The sequence below is a fragment of the Scyliorhinus torazame genome, chromosome 13 (genome assembly GCF_047496885.1).
Source record: "Scyliorhinus torazame isolate Kashiwa2021f chromosome 13, sScyTor2.1, whole genome shotgun sequence".
Classification (NCBI taxonomy): Eukaryota; Metazoa; Chordata; class Chondrichthyes; order Carcharhiniformes; family Scyliorhinidae; genus Scyliorhinus; species Scyliorhinus torazame.
This window is the reverse complement of record NC_092719.1, coordinates 6,787,495-6,807,891: the sequence shown is the minus strand read 5'-3', so window position 1 is coordinate 6,807,891 and position 20,397 is coordinate 6,787,495. Positions and strand designations below refer to the sequence as shown.

The 20,397-nt window shown below is 48.0% G+C and overlaps 1 protein-coding gene across 1 annotated transcript in view; it reads left to right on the top strand.

Moving 5' to 3' along the window:
* LOC140387825 (calcium/calmodulin-dependent protein kinase type 1D-like) overlaps nucleotides 1-20,397 on the top strand; it is a 331,474-nt gene that overhangs the window by 274,783 nt on the left and 36,294 nt on the right. The window contains exons 6-7 of the mRNA XM_072471001.1: nucleotides 11,414-11,526; nucleotides 19,805-19,883. Of these exons, the coding sequence (XP_072327102.1) occupies nucleotides 11,414-11,526; nucleotides 19,805-19,883 (192 nt within the window). The remainder of the gene's footprint in view (nucleotides 1-11,413; nucleotides 11,527-19,804; nucleotides 19,884-20,397) is intronic.

Here is a 20,397-nt window from a genome sequence, read left to right as displayed (position 1 = left end):
TACCTGTAGGGCCCTGAGTGTCTCCGTGAGATGGAGGGGCAGCTGGAGTGAGCTCCCGAGGCCTCTGCGTCATCAGGTTCTGCCAGTCATGGCGCCTCCCTGTTGTCTGCACCATGGTGTCGGCACCCTCTCTGATGCTCCTCAGTGACTGGGTCACTCTCTGCAGTCCCTGGGCGGGATTCTCCCATTCGGTGGCAGAGTGTCCACGCCTGGGCAGGTGGCCGCTGGGAGTGCCGATTCTGGTCCCTACAGGGGCCCAGCCCGGCACGAACTGTGTGCTGCGCCAACCCGCGCGGTGGCCTCCCTCAACGTGCCGGCCCCGATGCAACATGGCACGGGAGTTATGGGGCCGGCGCGCAAGAAAATAGGCCCGGGGAGCGAGAGGCCGGCCCGCCGATCGGTGTTCCCCGATCGCGGGCCAGGCCCCATCGGAGGCACCCCCCCGGGGTCGGAGCCCCCATACACCCCCCCCCCCCCCCTTCCAGGCCACCCCCCGACCCTGCGTGCAGAGTTCCCGCCGGCTGCGACCAGGTGTGGATGGCACCGGCGTACAGCCGGCGGAGAATCGCGTGCCGGCATCAGGGCGGCGTGGCCCGGTTGCGGGGATTCGCCGGCCCGGCCCCGGGCTGGGAGAATCCCGCCGCCCTGTGTCTGGGACATGTCCCTCAGCGACTCGGTCATGACGTTTATGGCTTCAGCCGTGGCTGTCACAGACTGAGCCACGCCTTGGACAACACCACTCAACGTGCTGGCCTCATGCTGCCAGCTTTCCACTGCGGTCGCCACCCCTGCAGTGTTGGCCGCATTGCCACGCATTGTCAGTCGTATCTCCTGTACCCGTAGCCTTTGGGAATCCTCCAATCAGCTGTGCAGTTGCCAGAAAGTTGCTGACGTCCCCTCTGGAATGTCACCGTTGTATCCTAGCATCTGCATCAGCCCTGGGAGAACCTTGTCTCAAGGCTCGGCATCTGACTGGGCCCCAGCTGAGTCCTGGGATCCAGCAGACCTCTGACTGCTGACTGCCTTGGATGTTCCTGCCTCCAGCTAATGCACATCAGCAACTGTGAGGTGCTCCACCAGATTGTGCCCCAGAAGCCTGTCCACTAATGTCACCCACCGAGGTGTGTGGCTCTGCGATGGTGGAAGGTGGGGGTGACAGCTCGCTGATTGTCTCCTTGGAGCTCTCCTTTGAGGCGGTCTCTTGGGTGGCGGGGTGGAAGGGGTAGTACGACCCCAGATGGCCCGGCCTCATTAAATGGAGGCCCTGCGAGACAATGTGGTCAGTGCGAGGGAAGGTTCATTTTGTCTGACTTGAACAACGCAGCTGAGACATGTCATCTGGGAGAAGGGTCAGTGAATCCTCACCTCTGTGGCGCAGGCCATCCTCGCTGTTGGTGACTGCTCTCTCCCCGGTCAACCCCGCAATCTCCAGGGTCCGTTCCTCATAGGGCATGAGAACTCTAATATCTGGAACTCCACCGCCTCGGCTAGGCCCTTTCACGTCTATTATTGGCTATTTTCTCGTGCGTGGACAAAGGGAGGGCTTTGGATGGCTCAAGGAGATCTGTAGCAGGTGGCATGTGTGGGCACCGCAACTGGACACAAAGGGTTTGGGTTGGTGGGTGCCTTGGGGTGCTGAGGAACAAGCTTGAAGATCGGGTGTGGGGAGGGTGCGCGGTGTCAGCCAGTGACCTGGGGTGAGGTTGGGAATTTGAGGGGTGGCAGTGGGAAATGATGCCAGGAGAGAGGTGGTAACTCACCCTTGCAGCTCGTGCAGGTCGTTGGTCCTCTTCCATCATTGGACGCTGGTCTTCCTGGTCACGCTGCCCACACCGGCAGCCACTGCTGCTGCCTCCCAGGCGGTATTGGTGACCCTGCTACTGGTCCTCCAACTCCCTCGGGGGAACAGGATGTCCCACGTTGCACCCACAGCGTCAGGTAACCTGGGCCAAGTCAGCATCCCCAAAGCGACGCTGCCATGCTTTTGTGTTGACTGGGAGTGAGAGGTGAGGGAGCGTTTAAAATCAGCTTTCCCTTGTTAGCAGCGAGGCGCTGAGGCACGGGTCTGGCGAATCAGACGATTAGACAGCCAGTAATGGCGAGGCGCTTGTGGGGGCTCCTTTCCGGCACTAAGTGTCGTTAAATACGGGCTGCGATCTCGCCAACACAGGCGTGGAGAAACACCCCGTCAATCGCGCCACAAATGGCACTTAGAAATTTTTCCGATAAATCGCGCCCAATAATATATGTTCTAAAACCTATTTGCTGTTAACAATTAGGACCAAATCAACAACAAAAATCAGAACTAATTAAGCTCTGCATCAAAGTATTCCGCGTTTTATCAATATCAGTGTATTACTCAGCTATCTAACTTTAGTTACTTGATATTTGTCTTGAGCAATAACTGCAAATTTAGATCCAAATATACTCCTGGTATGTGCACAATTTATAAAACTTTTGTCTCAGTCAAGTGTTGGCCATTAAGTCACTACTTTCTGTGCCAGGTATTGAAACTTTTACTTTTCTTATTCCTATATATGGACTACAGTAGGTTAACGAGAGAAAAATAATCTTATTTCATTCCAGACTTGGATTAATGCCTCAAACCACAACATATTCAGCACATAGGCCAATTACCTTTGATCTCTTGCTGCTCTGGGCAATGCTTGTTCTTGGAACCTCATGCTGAAATGAGACATTTGTGCTCTTAAAAACATTTTTTTTTGACTGTGCTGTTCTTTGGAGGCAAAAGTGGAAGACACAAAATCATTAACGATGAGCAGTGTGTGTGTGCATAGTGATCTTGTTTTAAACCTGACGGATCTCTCTTTTAATCTCCTTCAACTTGAAGCTTAAGTTTCAGATGTCTCTAGAATTTATTTAGCAAAGCATTTGCCCCAATTATAATGATTCTTTTCACTCACAACTGATCTGCTGTGCAATGGAAATTACATTAAATTGTCTTCTATGGTGCATGGGAGGCAAGAAATAAAAACATTGTCCTTTCAGTAGTTTTAATTATAAACACTTTGTCATGCGTATCTTCACATTTCTCTCAAATCTTTTTAATGCATTATTTTTTTTGTGCTGCCTGAATGGATCAGTAGGTTAATCTTCTGCTCAGTGTCTGTGCTTCAGTGCTTTAGAGACTGGGATAGGTCGCAAATTCAATCTGCAGCCTCTTTGATCAGCTCATCTCAGTTGAGCAGCAATATTGGGGTTATTTTTAAAAATATATTTTTATTCTCCTTTTTCACATTTTCTCCCAAATTTACACCCAACAATAAACAATAATCAGTAACGAATGTAATGTCAATCCCGATATCAATAACAACGATCCCATTCTCCCACCGAACCCCCAATGTTAACTTAAACAAATGACAAAAAGGAATTAGGAATCACCCATAGTCACCATTAACACACACAGTCCCCCTCCCCCCCAACCCTCCCAGCCAATGTTCGATGTGGTCCAATTCTCGAACGTGCATAATGAATAACGCCCATGAATTGTAGAACCCCTCCATCCTTCCCCTCAGTTCAAATTTGACCTTTGCAAGGGTCAGGGATTCCAGCAGGTCCCCTCACCACGCCAGGGCACAGGGTGGAGAGGTTGATCTCCACCCTAACAGGATCCACCTTCGGGCAATCAACGAGGCAAAGGCTACAACATCTGCCTCCACACCCGTTTCCAACCCCAGCTGGTCCGACACCCCGAATATGGCCCCCCGAGGACCCGGGTCCAGTTTAGCAATATTGGGGTTTATGGTTGGTCTGGCGGTGTCCTGCTAGAAGGAAGTTCCAACCAAAGTTTCCACTCCTCGTCACTTCCCAGTGCGAGAAAGTGGAAGAAGGGCCAAAGTGCCTCCTCCTTTTCCTGTGATCCAACTAATTCCCGACCACTATCCCAGCTGAAACTACAGAAATGTTCACTCGGGGGGAAGGATCCTGCCGTCCATCGTTCCATAGTTAACACTAGTCAACAACTTCCAAAAGGGAGGCTAGCAGGTTGGCAAATGAAAGGACTGTTGAAGAAATGAAGTCTGCATTAGCTTCTTAGCTGAAGCTATTCAATGTGGGAAGGTTTATTTCATATTTGCAGTTGAGTTTGGATTGAATATTTGATTAAGCTGATAATATTCAACATAAAACATTGAATGATCGTGGGTTAATTGTGTGGCACAATCCTATTGGAGAGTTCAAATGCCATAACACATTGTAATAATAATCTGTCACAAGTAGGCTTACATTAACACAGCAATAATGTTAGCCTTGACATCATAGTTTCTAGTCAATGTCTGAATTCTGGAATGAAATGATGGCCTTGAAATAATTCCTCATGTGTCCATATGGAAATTATTGAGGAAATTTAATTCAGTTTATGTATTTTTGGCTGGCATCCAATATCAAAATGGGCATCAGTACTCATAGATCATAGAACAGTACAGCACAGAACAGGCCCTTCGGCCCTCGATGTTCTGCTGAGCCTTGTCCGAAACCAAGATCAAGCTCTCCCACACCCTGTCATTCAGACGTGCTCCATGTGCCTATCCAATAACCGCTTGAAAGTTCCTAAAGTGTCCGACTCCACTATCACAGCAGGCAGTCCATTCCACACCCTAACCACCCTCTGAGTAAAGAACCTACCTCGGACATCCCTCCTACATCTCCCACCGTGAACCTTATAGTAATGCCCCCCCTGTAACAGCTACATCCACCTGAGGAAATAGTCTCTGAACGTCCACTCTATCTATCCCCTGATCATCTTAGAAACCTCTATTAAGTCACCTCTCATCCTCCTCCCCTCCAAAAAGAAAAGCCCTAGCTCCCTCAACCTTTCCTCATAAGACCTATCCTGCAAACCAGGCAGCATCCTGGTAAATCTCCTTTGCACCCTTTCCAATGCTTCCACATCCTTCCTATAGTGAGGTGACCAGAACTGCACACAATACTCCAAATCCACCTTTTGAGGAAGCGTTCCAGAAACCCACAAGCCTCTGAGAGAAAAACATTCTCCTCGTCTCTGCCTTAAATGGGCGACTGCCTAGTTGTGACCCCCTAGTTCTAGATTCTCCCACAAGAAGAAACATCCTCTCCACACCCACCCTGTCAGCACCCCTCAGGACCTTATATTAAATGAAGCAGATCACATGAACTAAATTCATAAACCTGTAAAAAATAATTACAAATAATGCAAGGAAACTTTAAACTGCACAAGTGGAGGTGGAAGACTGTCTGATGGTGCTGTTTAAATCGGAATATTGGCCGGGGTATTGAGAGAGCTCTGCATTTCAGTAGGCCGATGTGGTGGCCTTCGCCTCTCTGATCGAACGGCGGTGAATTTTGCTGGAGTGGCGGTCGGCATCGCCACCGGGAGTAGCGGCTTGGTTGGGTGACCTGTACGACTTCCTGCGGTTGGAGAAGATAACGTATGAGTTAAGGGGCTCTGCAGGGGGGTTTGAGAAAAGGTGGGGGATGTTTGTGACCCTGTTTGAGGAGCTGTTCATTGCAGGGGGCGGTGATAAAGGGGGAAAATCTGTACAGACTGTATAGCTGATTGCTGGGGCTGTTAGTTGATAGAGGGGCTAGTTTAGCCCTGTGGGATAGACAGCTGGTTTGTGATGTAGAACAAGGCCAGCAGCACGGTTCAATTAAAGTACCAGCTGAGAATTCTGAATTCTCCCTCAGTGTACCCGAACAGGCGCCGGAATGTGGCGCCTAGGGACTTTTCACACTAACTTCATTGCAGTGTTAATGTAAGCCTACTTGTGACAATAAAGAATCTTCTTCTTCTTCTTCTGTGAAGCATGCTTCCCAGGGTGTTTATTTGCTGTAACCTGTTTTGATACATGTTTGTAATAAAATACATTTTTTTTAAAGTGGCGAGACCAGAAGAAGCCTCCGCGGAAACACGCCACGGGGGCGCCTAGCTCTCTCTCCAGTAATGTACTGAAGATCAGACTCAAGCTCACAGTATTGCAAAGTTGAGAGTGCTGCAGTTAATTCAGTACAAGTTGGGGATTGAAGATGCCACCTTTCTGTCCCCTGTGTTTTAGTGCTATACAGCGTTGCATACTTACTCACGAAGCTTTCGAGAGCACTGCACTTGAATTCTTATTAGTAATGCACCATCAGAGATTTCATTCATAACTTCATTCATGCCTGTTTGAATTTTGCATGAATGTTTAGATTTAGTGTATCACAGTGCAGCCATGATTATCCGCATGTATATTATTTCCTCTCTCCAGTAGCCACATGAATTTTTGTGGGATTTGGAACTCAGTTTTTTAAAAATAGCTAAAATGTAATGAAGCATTTTCAATTACCCGTTCACAGACAATAGGCAAGATTCTCCGATATTGAGGCCATGTGTTCGCGCCGTTGTGAATGCCGTCGCGTTTCACGACAGCGCGAACAGGGCCCGGGCACGACCTATTGGCCAGCACGGTGCTGGAGTGGTTCACGCCGCTCCGGCCTCCTTACGCGGTGCCAAATGGGCGCCACGCCAACCCGTGCATGCGCAGTTGGGGCAGTTCAATCCTGCGCATGCGCGGGGAACTTCTTAAGCGCGCCGGCCCCGACCCAACATGGGGTCGGTGTTCAGGGACCGGTCGCGCCAGGAGGTAGGCCCGGGGGGGGGGGGGGGGGGGGGGGGGGGGCGGCCCGCCGATCGATGGGCCACGATCGCGGGCCAGACCCCATCGGAGGCCCCCCGGTGAAGGAGCCCCCCCCCCCCAGCGTTCCCGCAGAGTTCCAGCCGGCAGCGACCAGGGGTGAACGGCGCTGGTGAGACTGTCAATTTTTTCGCCGGCGCTCAGCCCATACGGGCTGGAGAATCGCCGCTCGCCGTTTGCGCCGATTCTCCGAGCAGCCGCTGGTTTCGGGGGGGGGGGGAATCGCGTGCGGGTGTCGGGGCGGCATGGCACGACTCGCGCGGCGCCCTGGCGATTCTCCCACCCGGCGTGGGGGGGGGGGGGAAATACCGCCCTCTGGGTCCTTTATTCAAGAGGTTAAATTGATAGTAGAATTTACTATCTATGCAATCATGATCGTTAAGATTGGGTTAGGCGATCAGTTGGAAAAGAGGTTTCATTAAAACTATATAGATTTAAAATGGAAAACCACTGGTCTTCTGCAAGGGCTGGAAACTTGGTGAACAACTCCATAAATAAAAGCTCACTCTATCACCCCATGTATATCTGCCAATTTCCACCATTGCTTGGGAAGATTGCATCTATTGATAATTGAGTTTCTGGTGTGTGTACATTAGTTACATCCACTTGAATCATCTCAGACCACCCAAAAATAAAATATATTTTCCAGAATTGAGACATTCCTCCTGGTGCGAGAGTTACAGTAAGAATTTGAAGTAGGATGAGGAACGTCTGTGATCTAATAAATTACAGTCATCACTTTGCAACTCCTCGAATTAAATTCCTGACCCATTTCTCGCCCCGGAATGCCGATCGCCAGAGTATCGGGCACAAAAGCAATCCCACAGTGGTTAGTCTGTGCATGCCTTGTATCGGAGAGCAACCAATATTGAAGATGTGTGCTGGGGATCTGAGGACATCATATCGTGTTATCACATGATACACATGATATCACATTCATCAAAATAGGATTACCCTGTGTGCAAAGTAAGATTGGGGCCGCTTATTGAATAACTGGAGAGAAATGGCTAAAGATTTTAGATTTAATATAACCAGCGTGGTAGCTGTGGTTCAGTTGGTAGCACGTTTGCCTCTTAGTCTGAATAAATAAACATACGGATTAGGAGCAGGAGAAAGTCATTCTGCCCCTCGAACCTGCTCCACCATTTGATTCGGTCATGGCTGATCTGCTCCACTTTCCTGTCCACTCCCAAACCTCTTGACTCCATTTACAATCGAGAATCTATCTGCCTCAACCTTAAAAATATTCAATGGATCTGCCTCCCCTGCTCTCTGGGGAATAGAATTCCGCAGAAGGTTGCATTTTCAAGTCCCACTCCAGGACTTAGCCGCGAGACCCAGGGTAACACTTTAGTGCAGCGCTAGTGGAGTGCTGCAGCATCAGAAATGCAGAGCACCGATCTTGGACCCTTTCCGCTGGCAGAACTTTCTGGTTCCGTCGAAGACGATCTCCCACAGTGAGTTCACCAGCAGCTGGACGGGCGAGCCGATGTGTTGGCCTACGTGTTTTCTGTTCAAACCAGAAAAATCTGAAGGCTTTCACGACAGAACGGATACGTAAAATGAGTTGTTTTTCTAAGTATAAAATGATGCTGCGGTTTGGAACAGTAAGAGAGTGAAAGAAAATCAAATATTTTTCACCTGCACGATTGAACCTTTTCATGTAATGTGGGGTCACCGGCTGAGCCAGCATTTTTTGACCATCCCTAATTGCCCTCGAACTGAGCAGTTTGCGAGAGGGCAGTAAAGGATCAATCACATTGCTGTGGGTCTGCAGTCGCATGTAGGCCAGACCAGGTGAGGGCGGCAGATTTCCTTCCCTAAAGGACATTGGTGAAGCAGCTGGGTCGTCGCAACAATCAATCATTGTTTGGTGTTTACCATTACCGCGACGAGCTTTCAATTCCAGATACCTTCCGGATCTTATTGTCCTACCAATGGCGCATTCCCGCCGCAGGATTCCCGATGGCAAACATAGAAAATAGGAGCAGGAGGAGGCCATTCGGCCCTTTGAACTTGCTCTGCCATTCATTACAATCATGGCTGATCATCCAACTCAATAACCTAACCCCGCTTTACCCCCCATATCCTTTGTTCCCCTTCGCCCTAAGTTCTGTACCTAATTGCTTCTTGAAACATGCAATGTTTTGGCCTCAATTACTTCCGGTGGTAATGAATTCCGCAGGTCACCGCTCTCTGGGTGAAGAAATCTCTCCTCAACGTTCCACCCCGTTTCCTCACACAGTGACCCTGTTTCTGGACACCCCCACCACCGGGAACATCCTTCCTGCATCTACCCTGTCCAGTCCTGTTAGAATTTATAGGTTTCTATGAGATCCCCCCCTCATTCTTCTGCACTCCAGCGAATACAATCCCAACCGATTCAATATCTCCTCATACGTCACTCCCGCCATCCCTGGAATTAGCCGGGTAAACCTCCTCTCCACTCCCTCTACAGCAAGAACATCCTTCCTCAGAAAAGGAGATCGAAACTGCACACAATACTCCAGGTGTGGCCTCACCAAGGTCCTGTATAATTGCAGCAACACATCCCTGCTCCTGTACTCGAATCCTCTCGCTATGAAGGCCAACATACCATTAGCTTTCTTTACTGTCTTCTGTACCTGCATGCTTACCTTCAGTGACTGGTGTACGAGGACATGCAGGTCTCGTTGCACATTCCCTTCTGCTAATTTATGGCCATTCAGATAATAGTCTGCCTTCTCGCTTTTTCTACCAAAGTGGATAGCCTCGCATTTCTCCAAATTATACTGCATCTGCCATTCATGTGCCCACTCACTCAACTTGTCCAAATCACACTGAAGGATCTCTGCATCCTCCTCACAGCTCACCCTCCCACCCAACTTGCTGTCATCTGCAAATTTGGAGATCTGACATTTTGTTCCCTCATCTAAATCATTAATATATATTGTGATTAGTTGGGGTCCCAGCACCGATCCCAGTACCCCACTAGTCACTGCCTGCCAATTTCAAAAAGACCCGTTAATTCCTACTCTTTGTTTCCTGTCTGCCAACCAGTTTCTATCCATCTCAATACACTGCCCCCAATCCCATGCACTTTAATTTTGCACATTAATTTCTTATTCTGGACTTTGTCAAAAGCCTTCTGAAAGTCCAAATAAACCACATCCACCGGCTCCCCCTCGTCAACCCCACTAGTTACATTCTCAAAGAATTCCAGTAGATTTGTCAAGCATGATTTCCGCCTCATAAGGTGTGGGGTGCATTCAGTGTGAAGCCCCGTTGACAACAGTGGGACCAAAGGATCCCGCCACCAGCCAATAGCAGGCCACCTTCGTCACCGAGAAACACGCAGCAGGTTGTGTGGAACATCCCGCCCTACATCTACGTGCCAGGAAGAAACAATTACAAACAGTCCTGCTTCTTCAAACCATGGGCCATGTGTAATCCGCTCCTTCCAGTGATCCATTGCTGCCCGAGGAGTAATTAAACCTGTCCTTAAACATGTTTCAGTTCCTTTCCTAAATTCTGAAGGCTTCTTTTAGTTTCTTTCATTGGCCTGTAAACATTTGGAAGCCTCCCCTCACAGGGCAAGGGTCCAGGAAAACCAATTTACATCAGGTTTTAAATTTCTAAATACCGCCAGCTGTAAATTTAAATGTTTAAACAAAGGCCTAACCATGAGTTAGATAATAGCTGGAAGTGGAGACGGGCAGTTTAATAATGGAAGTGTGAATCTGAGCCTGTCTATCTGAAAGTGGACATTCTCCATTAGGTGCTGTAACCGTCGCTTTCAATAGAGTTGAACTGAAGTTTGTTTAGGTTCGTAGGTTTACAAAAATTTCAAATTACTGACAGCAATTGACGGATGTAATTCATCTTTACATTGCCCACTGTAGCACCCAGTCAGTGTCCCTTGATGATTCCAAAACCTTTATCCCCAATATCCAATCTGGGAGGCCATTCAGAATATAGATGGCTTTGTGAAGAAAGGAATACTTGACGTCAATTTGGAACTTACTGGCCGGAATTCTCGGGCCGTCGGGATTCCAGCTGGCAGCGCACCCCTGGCAGCAGGTTTCTTGGCGGCGAAAGGTGGTTTCAATGGGAAATCCCATTGACAAGCGGCGGGAAGATAGAATCACGCCAGCAGCGAACAGCGCGCCGCCGAGAAACGCCGTGGCTGGGAGACCGGAGAACCCCGCCCCCTGTTTGCCACTTTAGAACAATGCCCCATTGTCCAGTAATCACGGTTGAACTTGGCAGCGTCATTTGGATTTAACTTTTCCCATTGCCTTTGGTAACTTGTGTTTTATTTTTTGATTTATTCTTTCCCTGAACGTGGCTAGGTCAGCAATTCTTGCCCATCCCTAATTACCCTTGAGATGACGGGTGATGACCCGTCTTCTTCAACCCGCTGCAGTCCGTGTGGTGCAGGTACACCCAATGTGCTGTTAGGGAGAGCGGTCCAGGATTTTGACCCAGCGACAGTGAATAAACAGCCGATGGATTTCCAAGTCGGAACGGTGTGTTACTTTTTGGTGGTGAATGGAAGTGCCGGAGTTTTTCTGTTCTTCACAAGCCCAGCTCCCTGGCAGTGGGGATTGGCTTCATGGCTTTTTCCAGCAAAGATTCGCTGCAATTTATTTTCATAAACCAAATAATTGTTTACCTGATTTACGAATCTAGTTTGATAAAGATAAGGAAACTTCACAATTATTATTAATTGTTCTAATACAGATTTATATTTCACCCCCCAGGTTATGTGGATATCCGCCCTTCTATGATGAAAATGACTCCAGGCTGTTTGAACAGATATTAAAGGCAGAATATGAATTTGATTGTCCTTACTGGGATGACATCTCCGAATCTGGTAAGTTGACCGAAAAGCAACCCGCCGCGACGCAGCGTGGCCGATAGAAGCCGGGATCTACCCGGCTCGCAACACCTCGTGTGATGTAACGCAATCTTGCGAGACGTTGCGGTGTGAATCACTTTTTAACAGATCTGTATTTAGCGCGAGACAGCTAGTCTCACTTCAATGTGCCAATTCCCGAGTTACCTGACGCCTGGGATCAACGTCCTTCACCTCAGAGACCTCGGGTGAGTGCCATTCAGTGCTGGTCTCCAGAAACAGGGAACAGATGAAACGGCACCCGTGGGGGTCTCCCAGGGGTTTGGAGGCTCCCAAGTGCATGCCCTTTGGGCAGGGTGGCAGCCTGGTACTGCTGGTACCACCTGGGTTCCAGCTGGCGTGGGCACTGCCAGGGTGGCACTGCCAAGGTACCCAACTGACATGTTTTGTGAGCTGGCGATTACGCTGTGGTGCCCTGCACAGGTGTTGGGAGGGTGGGGGGGTGGCTGGGGAACCCTCCCATAGTGCATTGGGGCTTGGGGGAGGGTCAGGGGTCGTGTCGAGGACCTGGGAGATTGGGACACCGTTTTTAAATGGTCTCCCGATCTCTTGCTCTGTTAAGTAATTTCGGCGAGCGGCGTTCCTCAGGGCACAAAGCGGGGCGATGCGCAGCCCGTTCTAATACGGGAGGCATTTTATAGATTTGTGTTTCCCAGCGCTGTGAGTGCGGGAAACACGCGACTGAACACGCTTGTTGGCAGACTTTGTTCCCTTTCCGTAAAATCACGCCCCACGTTTATTATCTGCCACACATTACTCTGAAAAGATGATGCTGGACCTTTTCCTTGACTTGTCATTGGGTCAATGGCACTTCCATCAAGATGTTACATCGGACATTTGATGACGTTGACTCCAGGACAGTGAAGGAATGACACCGTGAAAGAATAGTAGTTATATATCCAAGTCAAGGATTGTGTGTAGCTTGGAGGGCAATCATGTTGTGGATCTTATCCTCCTCGGTGGTGAAGATCCTGGAGACACTGCCAAACTTGGCGAGTTGGCACAGGTCATCCTGTGTTTTAGTCCTTACTACAGTCGCAGCAGTTTGCAGGCGGTTCAGGGTGGAGTGGATCCTGTGATTCACAGCAGGACCACCGGTCAAGGAGACTGGATTTTTCTTCTGGATGATGCCGAGTGTCTTGAGGCTGGAACGTCCGGAAAAGTGATGAATACTTCGCCACTTTGCTCACTGTGGGCTTGTAAATGGGAGAAGTGCGGCAGGAAGGCAGAGGGGCACCATTGGCAAGAGCAGAAGATCCTACTGGCAGCAAAGGCCGGTAAATTCCGCTCATGGTTTCTAATTGTCTTCCATGGTCACTGAACAGCCAAGAGCTAAAAGAACCGCTGTTACCTTCTACGTTTCCATCAAGGTCTGGGAAGTGATTTTCAAGGCAAGATATTCCTTATTATCATTGATTACCACACAATGTGGATTGAAGGGAACATTTGCACAGCATCACGGCGAAAGCAGCCATTAAGTTACTGAAGAGAATTAAAGCAACACATGGCACTCTGGACATTGTGGTGTCAAACACTGGTCCAGAATTTGCTCATGAATGATTCCAAGATTTTGGCAAGGAATATGGATTCTTCCGGTAGCCTGCTCACTTCATTCCGCTCAAACAAAGAGAGGAGCTGAGAGAGGTGTATGAACGAGGAAAGACTGGATGATAAAGAATGAGGATCTTAATTTGGCTTTTCTGAGTTACAGAACGTCACCGTCGTAAGATAGTTTCGCAGTTGTTGATGGGAAGGAGATTGAGAACACAACTTCCAGCAGAAACCAACACCTAATATCACCTCAAACGACCACTAGCGAGGGTAAAACAGTGTGAGGGGGAATGAAGAATCAAACAGGCTGGTAATGTTAACCACAGGCACGGAGCATAAGACTTATCGGTGCTGAAGCCCGGGGAAAGAGTGTGTAAAGAAGGTTTAACAATTAGAAGATCCCCACAACCGACATCACACAGGACTGAGACGGACGAGGAAACAATAAGATAACCTGCAGTGTCTTAATATCCTTGTAAAGAAAGGCAAAGGAAGCGTGGGCTTACTACTCAGATCCTGATGAAGAAAAAGAAGAAGGAACAAGACAAAACTCTAAAGCCAAGCCACCCAGATGAGGGACACTCAGACCAACAGGAGGGGGAGTTTGGAATGTCCTCAACCTGAGAAAGAGATCAGAACAAGATCAAGGACAGTGGTTAAGGCTCCTCAGAGACAGACCTGTTTAGCCTGAGGCTTATGGGGGGGAGATGAAGGAGGCTGTGAATATGATCGGGATAAAGACTTGGGATGGGGGAGGTGCAGAGCAAAGGGTTCACATCAAAAGCACATGATGCTGATGTAATGATGATTCAACAACCACGCGATTGAGCAACAGAGTCCTGGAGGAAGATGAGATTCCAACGTTGTGCGGAGGTCTCAGGGAGTATAGAGAAGCTGCAAATAAAGAGAAATTGTTTTAACAAACTGGAGTCTCAGCTTACTTGAGAGAACAGACAAGCCCCAAAGAACCCCATCTGTACCCTGAACACATGACAAAAAAGCGAACAGTGTGATGGTAGATAGTTTGTTTTTCTACTGACGACTTGCCACTGTGAATTCTCTCTCTCTAATTCTCGGTTTGTCTCCCTCCAAGCTGCAGAGATATTTTTCCATTTTTAAAATACAGAGAACTTCAATAACCGCTGCCAAAGTTTACAACTGCCAAGGAGTGAAATTATGCATTAATACAGAAAGGGATAAATACAGCCTTGAAATTAAAGCAAAACAGTTGTTCGGCATAGTTATTCACAGGCAATAGGCCTGATCTTTTAATATGTGATTATATTCTCTTTTGCTTTGCCAATGATAATTGAAAGTTTTTGCAATTCCTTGCACACTTCAAAGAGAAATGTACCAATACTTAAGAACAGGAGATTAAGTGGGGGAAGCTGAGTTGTCATGAATGGAGAATATAGTGCGTTACAAGATTAAGGAGGTTTCCAACTACCTTCTGTTCTATTTATTGATCTGTACGCTTCCTGAGACCCAGGGAATGACTTGCTCCCACACCTGTGACAAAGTCACTCTTCAGCCAACCAGGAAGTGACACAGGACATTAACTTAGTCACAACCCTCCGATCATTCTCTCCGACCCCAGTTCCGTCCCGGGAACACCCGAAGCAAATTGGTCACTGCCTCTCCATTAACGTTCAAAATCACATACTTGACTACGATTGGATAAGCTACAAATCTCCCCTGACTGCAAGGGTCTTACGTCAGATGAATTTGTGCTGTTTGAATTGAGCAGAAAATTAACTGTTCCTACTTTGGCAATAACGGAGTCCACAGGATGTCCATTGTAGGAAATACTGACAGTACATTCCGTCCTAAACCCCACCAAAATTTTTTTTCAACTTATTGCTACTTGTGAAAACTGCTGGATGTGAAAATGCTGCTGAATTTTGCCACATAAAATGGCAAACTACATAATAACAGCCAACGCCACAGTAACATTAACTGTAAGTAAAGTGCCTTGATATGCAATCAATCTTTTTGTCTGCCTTTCTCCTTTGGCACCTTGATGGTCTTGGGTGCAAACCATTAAACGTTAACTTGTGTTTCAATCTAGGTGAAAAATAAATAAATGTGAAATTTCACTCATTTACCAAAAGAATTAAGTCACAAGATTCCATGGTTAAATAATAGCACGGTAGCATTGTGGATAGCACAATTGTTTCACAGCTCCAGGGTCCCAGGTTCGATTCCGGCTTGGGTCACTGTCTGTGCGGAGTCTGCACATCCTCCCCGTGCGTGCGTGGGTTTCCTCCGGGTGCTCCGGTTTCCTCCCACTGTCCAAAGATGTGCAGGTTAGGTAGATTGGCCATGATAAATTGCCCTTAGTGTCCAAAATTGCCCTTAGTGTTGGGTGGGGTTACTGGGTTATGGGGATAGGGTGGAGTTGTTGACCTTGGGTGGGGTGCTCTTTCCAAGAGCCGGTGCAGACTCGATGGGCTGAATGGCCTCCTTCTGCACTGTAAATTCTATGATCTATAATAGAGGAAACGCTAAGGGCAGGATTTCTGACCCCACCACCTCCCCATCAATTGGCAGAATCTTCCGGTCTGCCCATGTCTACCGCATTTTGTGCAGCCTGCCCGTCCCACTGCCGGGGAACCAGCTGCAGGAGTTGCCTTCGGAGGAACTGGAAGATCCCACCAATGGGAAAGGTGGGAAAATCCCGCCCGAAATGATATCTTACCTCGTGACCAATACCCTAGAACCCAGAATAAACATAAACTAAACATGATTTAACAGGCAATTAGCGGTCAATTATAAACTATGAATTACACAATAAATGACAGAATTAAGACAGATCTTCCGAATTGTCTCAGTCTACATGGTGTGTAGGTCATTACACTCAGTCTTTCAAAGCTCTCTTCATAACACAGGGGGCTGGTTTCTTCCCTCCCGCCCGCCACAAGAATGCCACGGGCGAGACGCGGACAATGGTGAAATCCATTGGCATTGGGCGAGATACTCCGGTCGCCGGGCGGACACGGACAGAGAATCCCGTCCAGAATCTCAGCTCGTCTCCTTTTAGGATACTGATGGATTTCCAGCCACCAGCAGGGTACAGCCAAGTTCCACGAGTACAGTCTTCACCACAACTGGCATATGTCTGCAGGACCTCTTCAACTCAGTCTGGATGGTGGAGATCCAATGTTATCGTCAAGTATCAAAAGCAACTGTAGCAACGTGTTCTCAGCTTCGATTCCAGGGCTCGTTGTCTAAGGAAGGAGCATTCACCCTGCTCAGAGCAGGTTGTTAATCAGCCTGCAAAAACATACACAAAGCAAAACACAAACATGTGACCTCACAGCCAGCATAGCTCAAAAATATTACACTTTCAGACATGATACATTTTGGTCAGTGAAATAAGGAAAGGCAATAGAAACTAAATGTGCATTTTAAAAGGGGGTGCAGGAATTGAAAGACCTGGGGGTGTATGTACAAAGTCTACAAGGGTGCCTGAGGTTGGCAAGACAGAACTAAGCAAAAGTGATCCTTGGCTTTACTGATGCAGGCACATAATAGATAGAAAAGCAAAGAAGCCTTCATAGAACACTGGTTAGGCCCCAGATGGAGTATTGTGCTCAATTCTAGGGACTGCACTTTAGGGAGGATGTCAAGACCAAAAGGAGGGAGAAGACGAGAGGCGGCACGGTGGCACAGTGGTTAGCACTGCTGCCTCACAGCGTCAGGGATCCCGGGTTCAATTTCCGGCCTCGGGTGACTGTCTGTGTGGGACTTGCACTTCCTCTCTGTGTCTGCGTGGGTGTCAACCGGGTGCTCCGGTTTCGTCCCACAGTCCAAAGACGTCCAGGTTAGGTCAATTGGGCCATGCTAAATTTCCTCTTAGTATCCAGGGACATACAGGTTAGGTTACAAAAGTGGGACTAGGTAGGGTGTTTCAGAGGGTCGATGCAGAGTCGATGGGCCGAATGGCCTGCTTCTGCACTGTAGGAATTCTATTCTACCAGAATGGTACCAGGGATGAAATTCTGCAGTTAGTAAGTGACTGGAGTGGTTGTGTTTGTCTCCTTGGAGCAGAGAGGGTTAAGTGAAAATTTGATCAAGATGTTCGAAATCATGAACAGTTTTTATGGAGTATAAATGGAGAAACCGTTTACAGTGGCAGATTGATAGGTAAGCAGATGTAACTGGGAGAAAAATCCCATTCCAGTCGATTATTAGACACAACACTTTTACTTTTTCTGTGAGGGCCATGAGGAATCCAGCACGAGTTGTAGAATAGAAAGAAATAACATTTATTTACAATAACATATTTGTACAACAGCAGCAACAACTCCCTTGCTGCTCACTCCTCTCTAGCTGTTCTATACTGGCTAGCTCTGTTTATGCAGGGAATCTGCTAATGATTTCTCCGCCCTCCTCATTGGGGAAGCTCATGCTCCCTAAGGATTGTGGGATTGCCATTAGTCCCCAGCCAGTGGTAAGCAGGCAGGTTACAACAACTTTTGAATCAAATCTCTTCTTTGTTAAAAACAGTATAAAACTCCCACTGCTATGTGGTAAACCATTATAGTTTTTGTGTATTGTGGTAAATGGCTACTGTATTACATGTAATGTGGTAAACCACTGCCCGATGGCTCTGCCTACCCTCGGGCTCGGTATAAAGGTGGCTGGTCTCTGCCTCCCCTCGGGCTCGGTATCAAGGTGGCTGGTCTCCGCCTCCCCTCGGGCGCGGTATATCGGTGGCTGGTCTCCGCCTCCCCTCGGGCTCGGTATAAAGGTGGCTGGTCTCCGCCGCTGCCTCAGTTCGCGATCCGAGGCCAGGAGGCTTTCTGTTTAGCTTATTAAAGCCTCAGTTACGTTCACTACTCGTCTTGTGTTCATTGATGGCACATCATGCTACCCCCCAGAAAGGTTTTACCGCGTAATGTATCCCAAGCCCTTAAATGGTTCTACCTTCCTTCGCTATTGCTGCAAGTTCCTGAGCACAGGTTTGAAACAGACAATACTTATCCAGTAGCTCTTTGTGAACCTGTGGAGACTTCACCACCTTGCCTCGCTGGCTGGTCACGAAGCGGGGATGAGACTCCGTCGCCAAGCGGGAGGCGTGAGGTTCCTTCTCGATTGTTCTTCCTGCGGGTCATCGATAATACAGCCGAATCTGTGCCTATTTTTATACCTTTCTTGGGACTGTGTGTCTGACCACCCATTTGCACTCCTGCGCGCAGCCGTCGGGATTCTTTTTCCCGCTGGCAGCGATCTCCAGTCCGCAGGTTTCCCAGCTTCAGTGGGAAATCCCATTGACAAGTGGCGGGAAGGCAGAATCCAGCCGCCAGCGAATTGCGCGCTGCCGAGAAACAGGCGACTGGGCAGGGGGGGCCCATTGTCTCTCGTAACCTGCCCACATTTCCCATCATGCTTCAGTGTGCTCTTAATTGGCCATATTTCCCATAACGCCGGGGCGCGGAGTCAACCCAGAGGTCACGGATTTAAAGTAATCAACAAAAGAACTCGCGGTGGAACGGTGAATGTTATTTCGCACAGGCACTGTTGAAATCTGAAATACTCTGCTTCAAGGGGAGTGAAATCAGATTCAATGACAATGAAAGACATTTTGTTGAAATATAGGGAAAGAGCAGAGGAGCGGTTTGAAGTGGAGAATTCTACCATCGAGCTGGCACAGGTGCCATGGACGGAATGACCTCTTTCTGTGCTGTATTATTCTAGAATTCTATGATGCAATAACTGGCACAAAGGGTCAGGAAAGTTTCTCAAATAATTTCTTCACTCCGTTTTCATCCACCAATTTGTTTTCCACCCAGGTAAGGAAGACCACAAGACGTAGGAGCAGAAGTAGGCCATTCAGCCCATCGAGTCTGCTCCACCATTCAATGAGATGATGACTGATCGGATATAATCCTCAACTCCACTTTCCCACATTAACCCCATAACCCTTGATTCCTTTACTGGTTAAAAATCTGTCTATCTCACTTAACGCCCCATCCCTAAATCCCTCTGCGGTGAAGAATTACTGAAACTGCAGCACGCTGGCACAGTGGTTAGCACTGTTGCTTCACAGCTCCAGGGTCCCAGGTTCGATTCCCGTCTTGGGTCACTGTCTGCGCGGAGTCTGCACGTTCCCCCCCCCCGTGACTGCGTGGGTTTCCTCCAGGTGCTCCGGTTTCCTCCCACAAATCCCGAAAGACGTGCTTGTTGGGTGAATTGGACATTCTGAATTCTCCCTCTGTGTACCCGAACAGGTGCCGGAATGTGGCGACTAGGGGATTTTCACAGTAACTTCATTGCAGTGATAATGTAAGCCTACTTGTGACACTAATAAAGATTATTATTATTTAAAACGTAAATGCATCACGGTGTTTCACAGGCTCAGGAAATTCTGCACATTAGAGGGGCAGCAGCAAAAGTACTTAACTGAGGTTTGGTGGGGTTGGTAGTCAAGTACTTAGCAATTTCCATTTGAGCCGCTGTTCCTCGGGTCTCTTGGATCAGGTGTAGCTGTGGACGGTGCTTTTAACGGAAGTGGCTCAGTGGGCTGATTTCTCTACTTCGAAATGTTCTTGGAAAGGTAACAATAGGCTCATTACTGGCACTTCAAAACCTTTCCGCATTGATTGAAAGTGATTTTTTTTCCACACCTTTTACATTTACGTACGGTACAAAGAACTAATTCTCATCAATTGTTTTTTTTCAGCAAAAGATTTTATAAAACGATTGATGGAGAAAGACCCAAACAAGCGTTATACATGTGAGCAGGCGTTAAGACACCCGTGGTAAGCAGGACTGCATTCAATTTAATAGATTAGATTCTCGTCTGCTTCTCCAGGTATTTACCAATTATACTTTAGGCCTCTGCGGAATCTGCAAGACGTATCTCATTCCTTTGTAATATCGGTCAGGTGACTATATTAGCTTTAGGTCAACCATCTCATTGTGGATTTCAACAAGTGGATTTTTATCGCATTGAGTTTCTCTTCCTCTCTCTCTTTCTCTCTCTCTCTTTCCCTCTCACAGACACAGATTGATCCCCATGCAGAGAACTGCATTTATTTTAAAGTCATTCGTGTTAACTAGCTTCAAATAGGTTACTGAGAAAAGTGACCCTACACCCGGAGAGATAGTAAAATGGGGCTGCCTGTGTTTCTTTACCACAAGCGAGGATTATAGAAAATTGACCACGTCAACTGTTATTTGTAAAGTAAACCAGAGGTTAGCCTGAATTTGTGGCTGCCTCAACACTTTCATCAGGGCATGGGAATGGGTGCATATGTATGTGCCAGTTTTCAG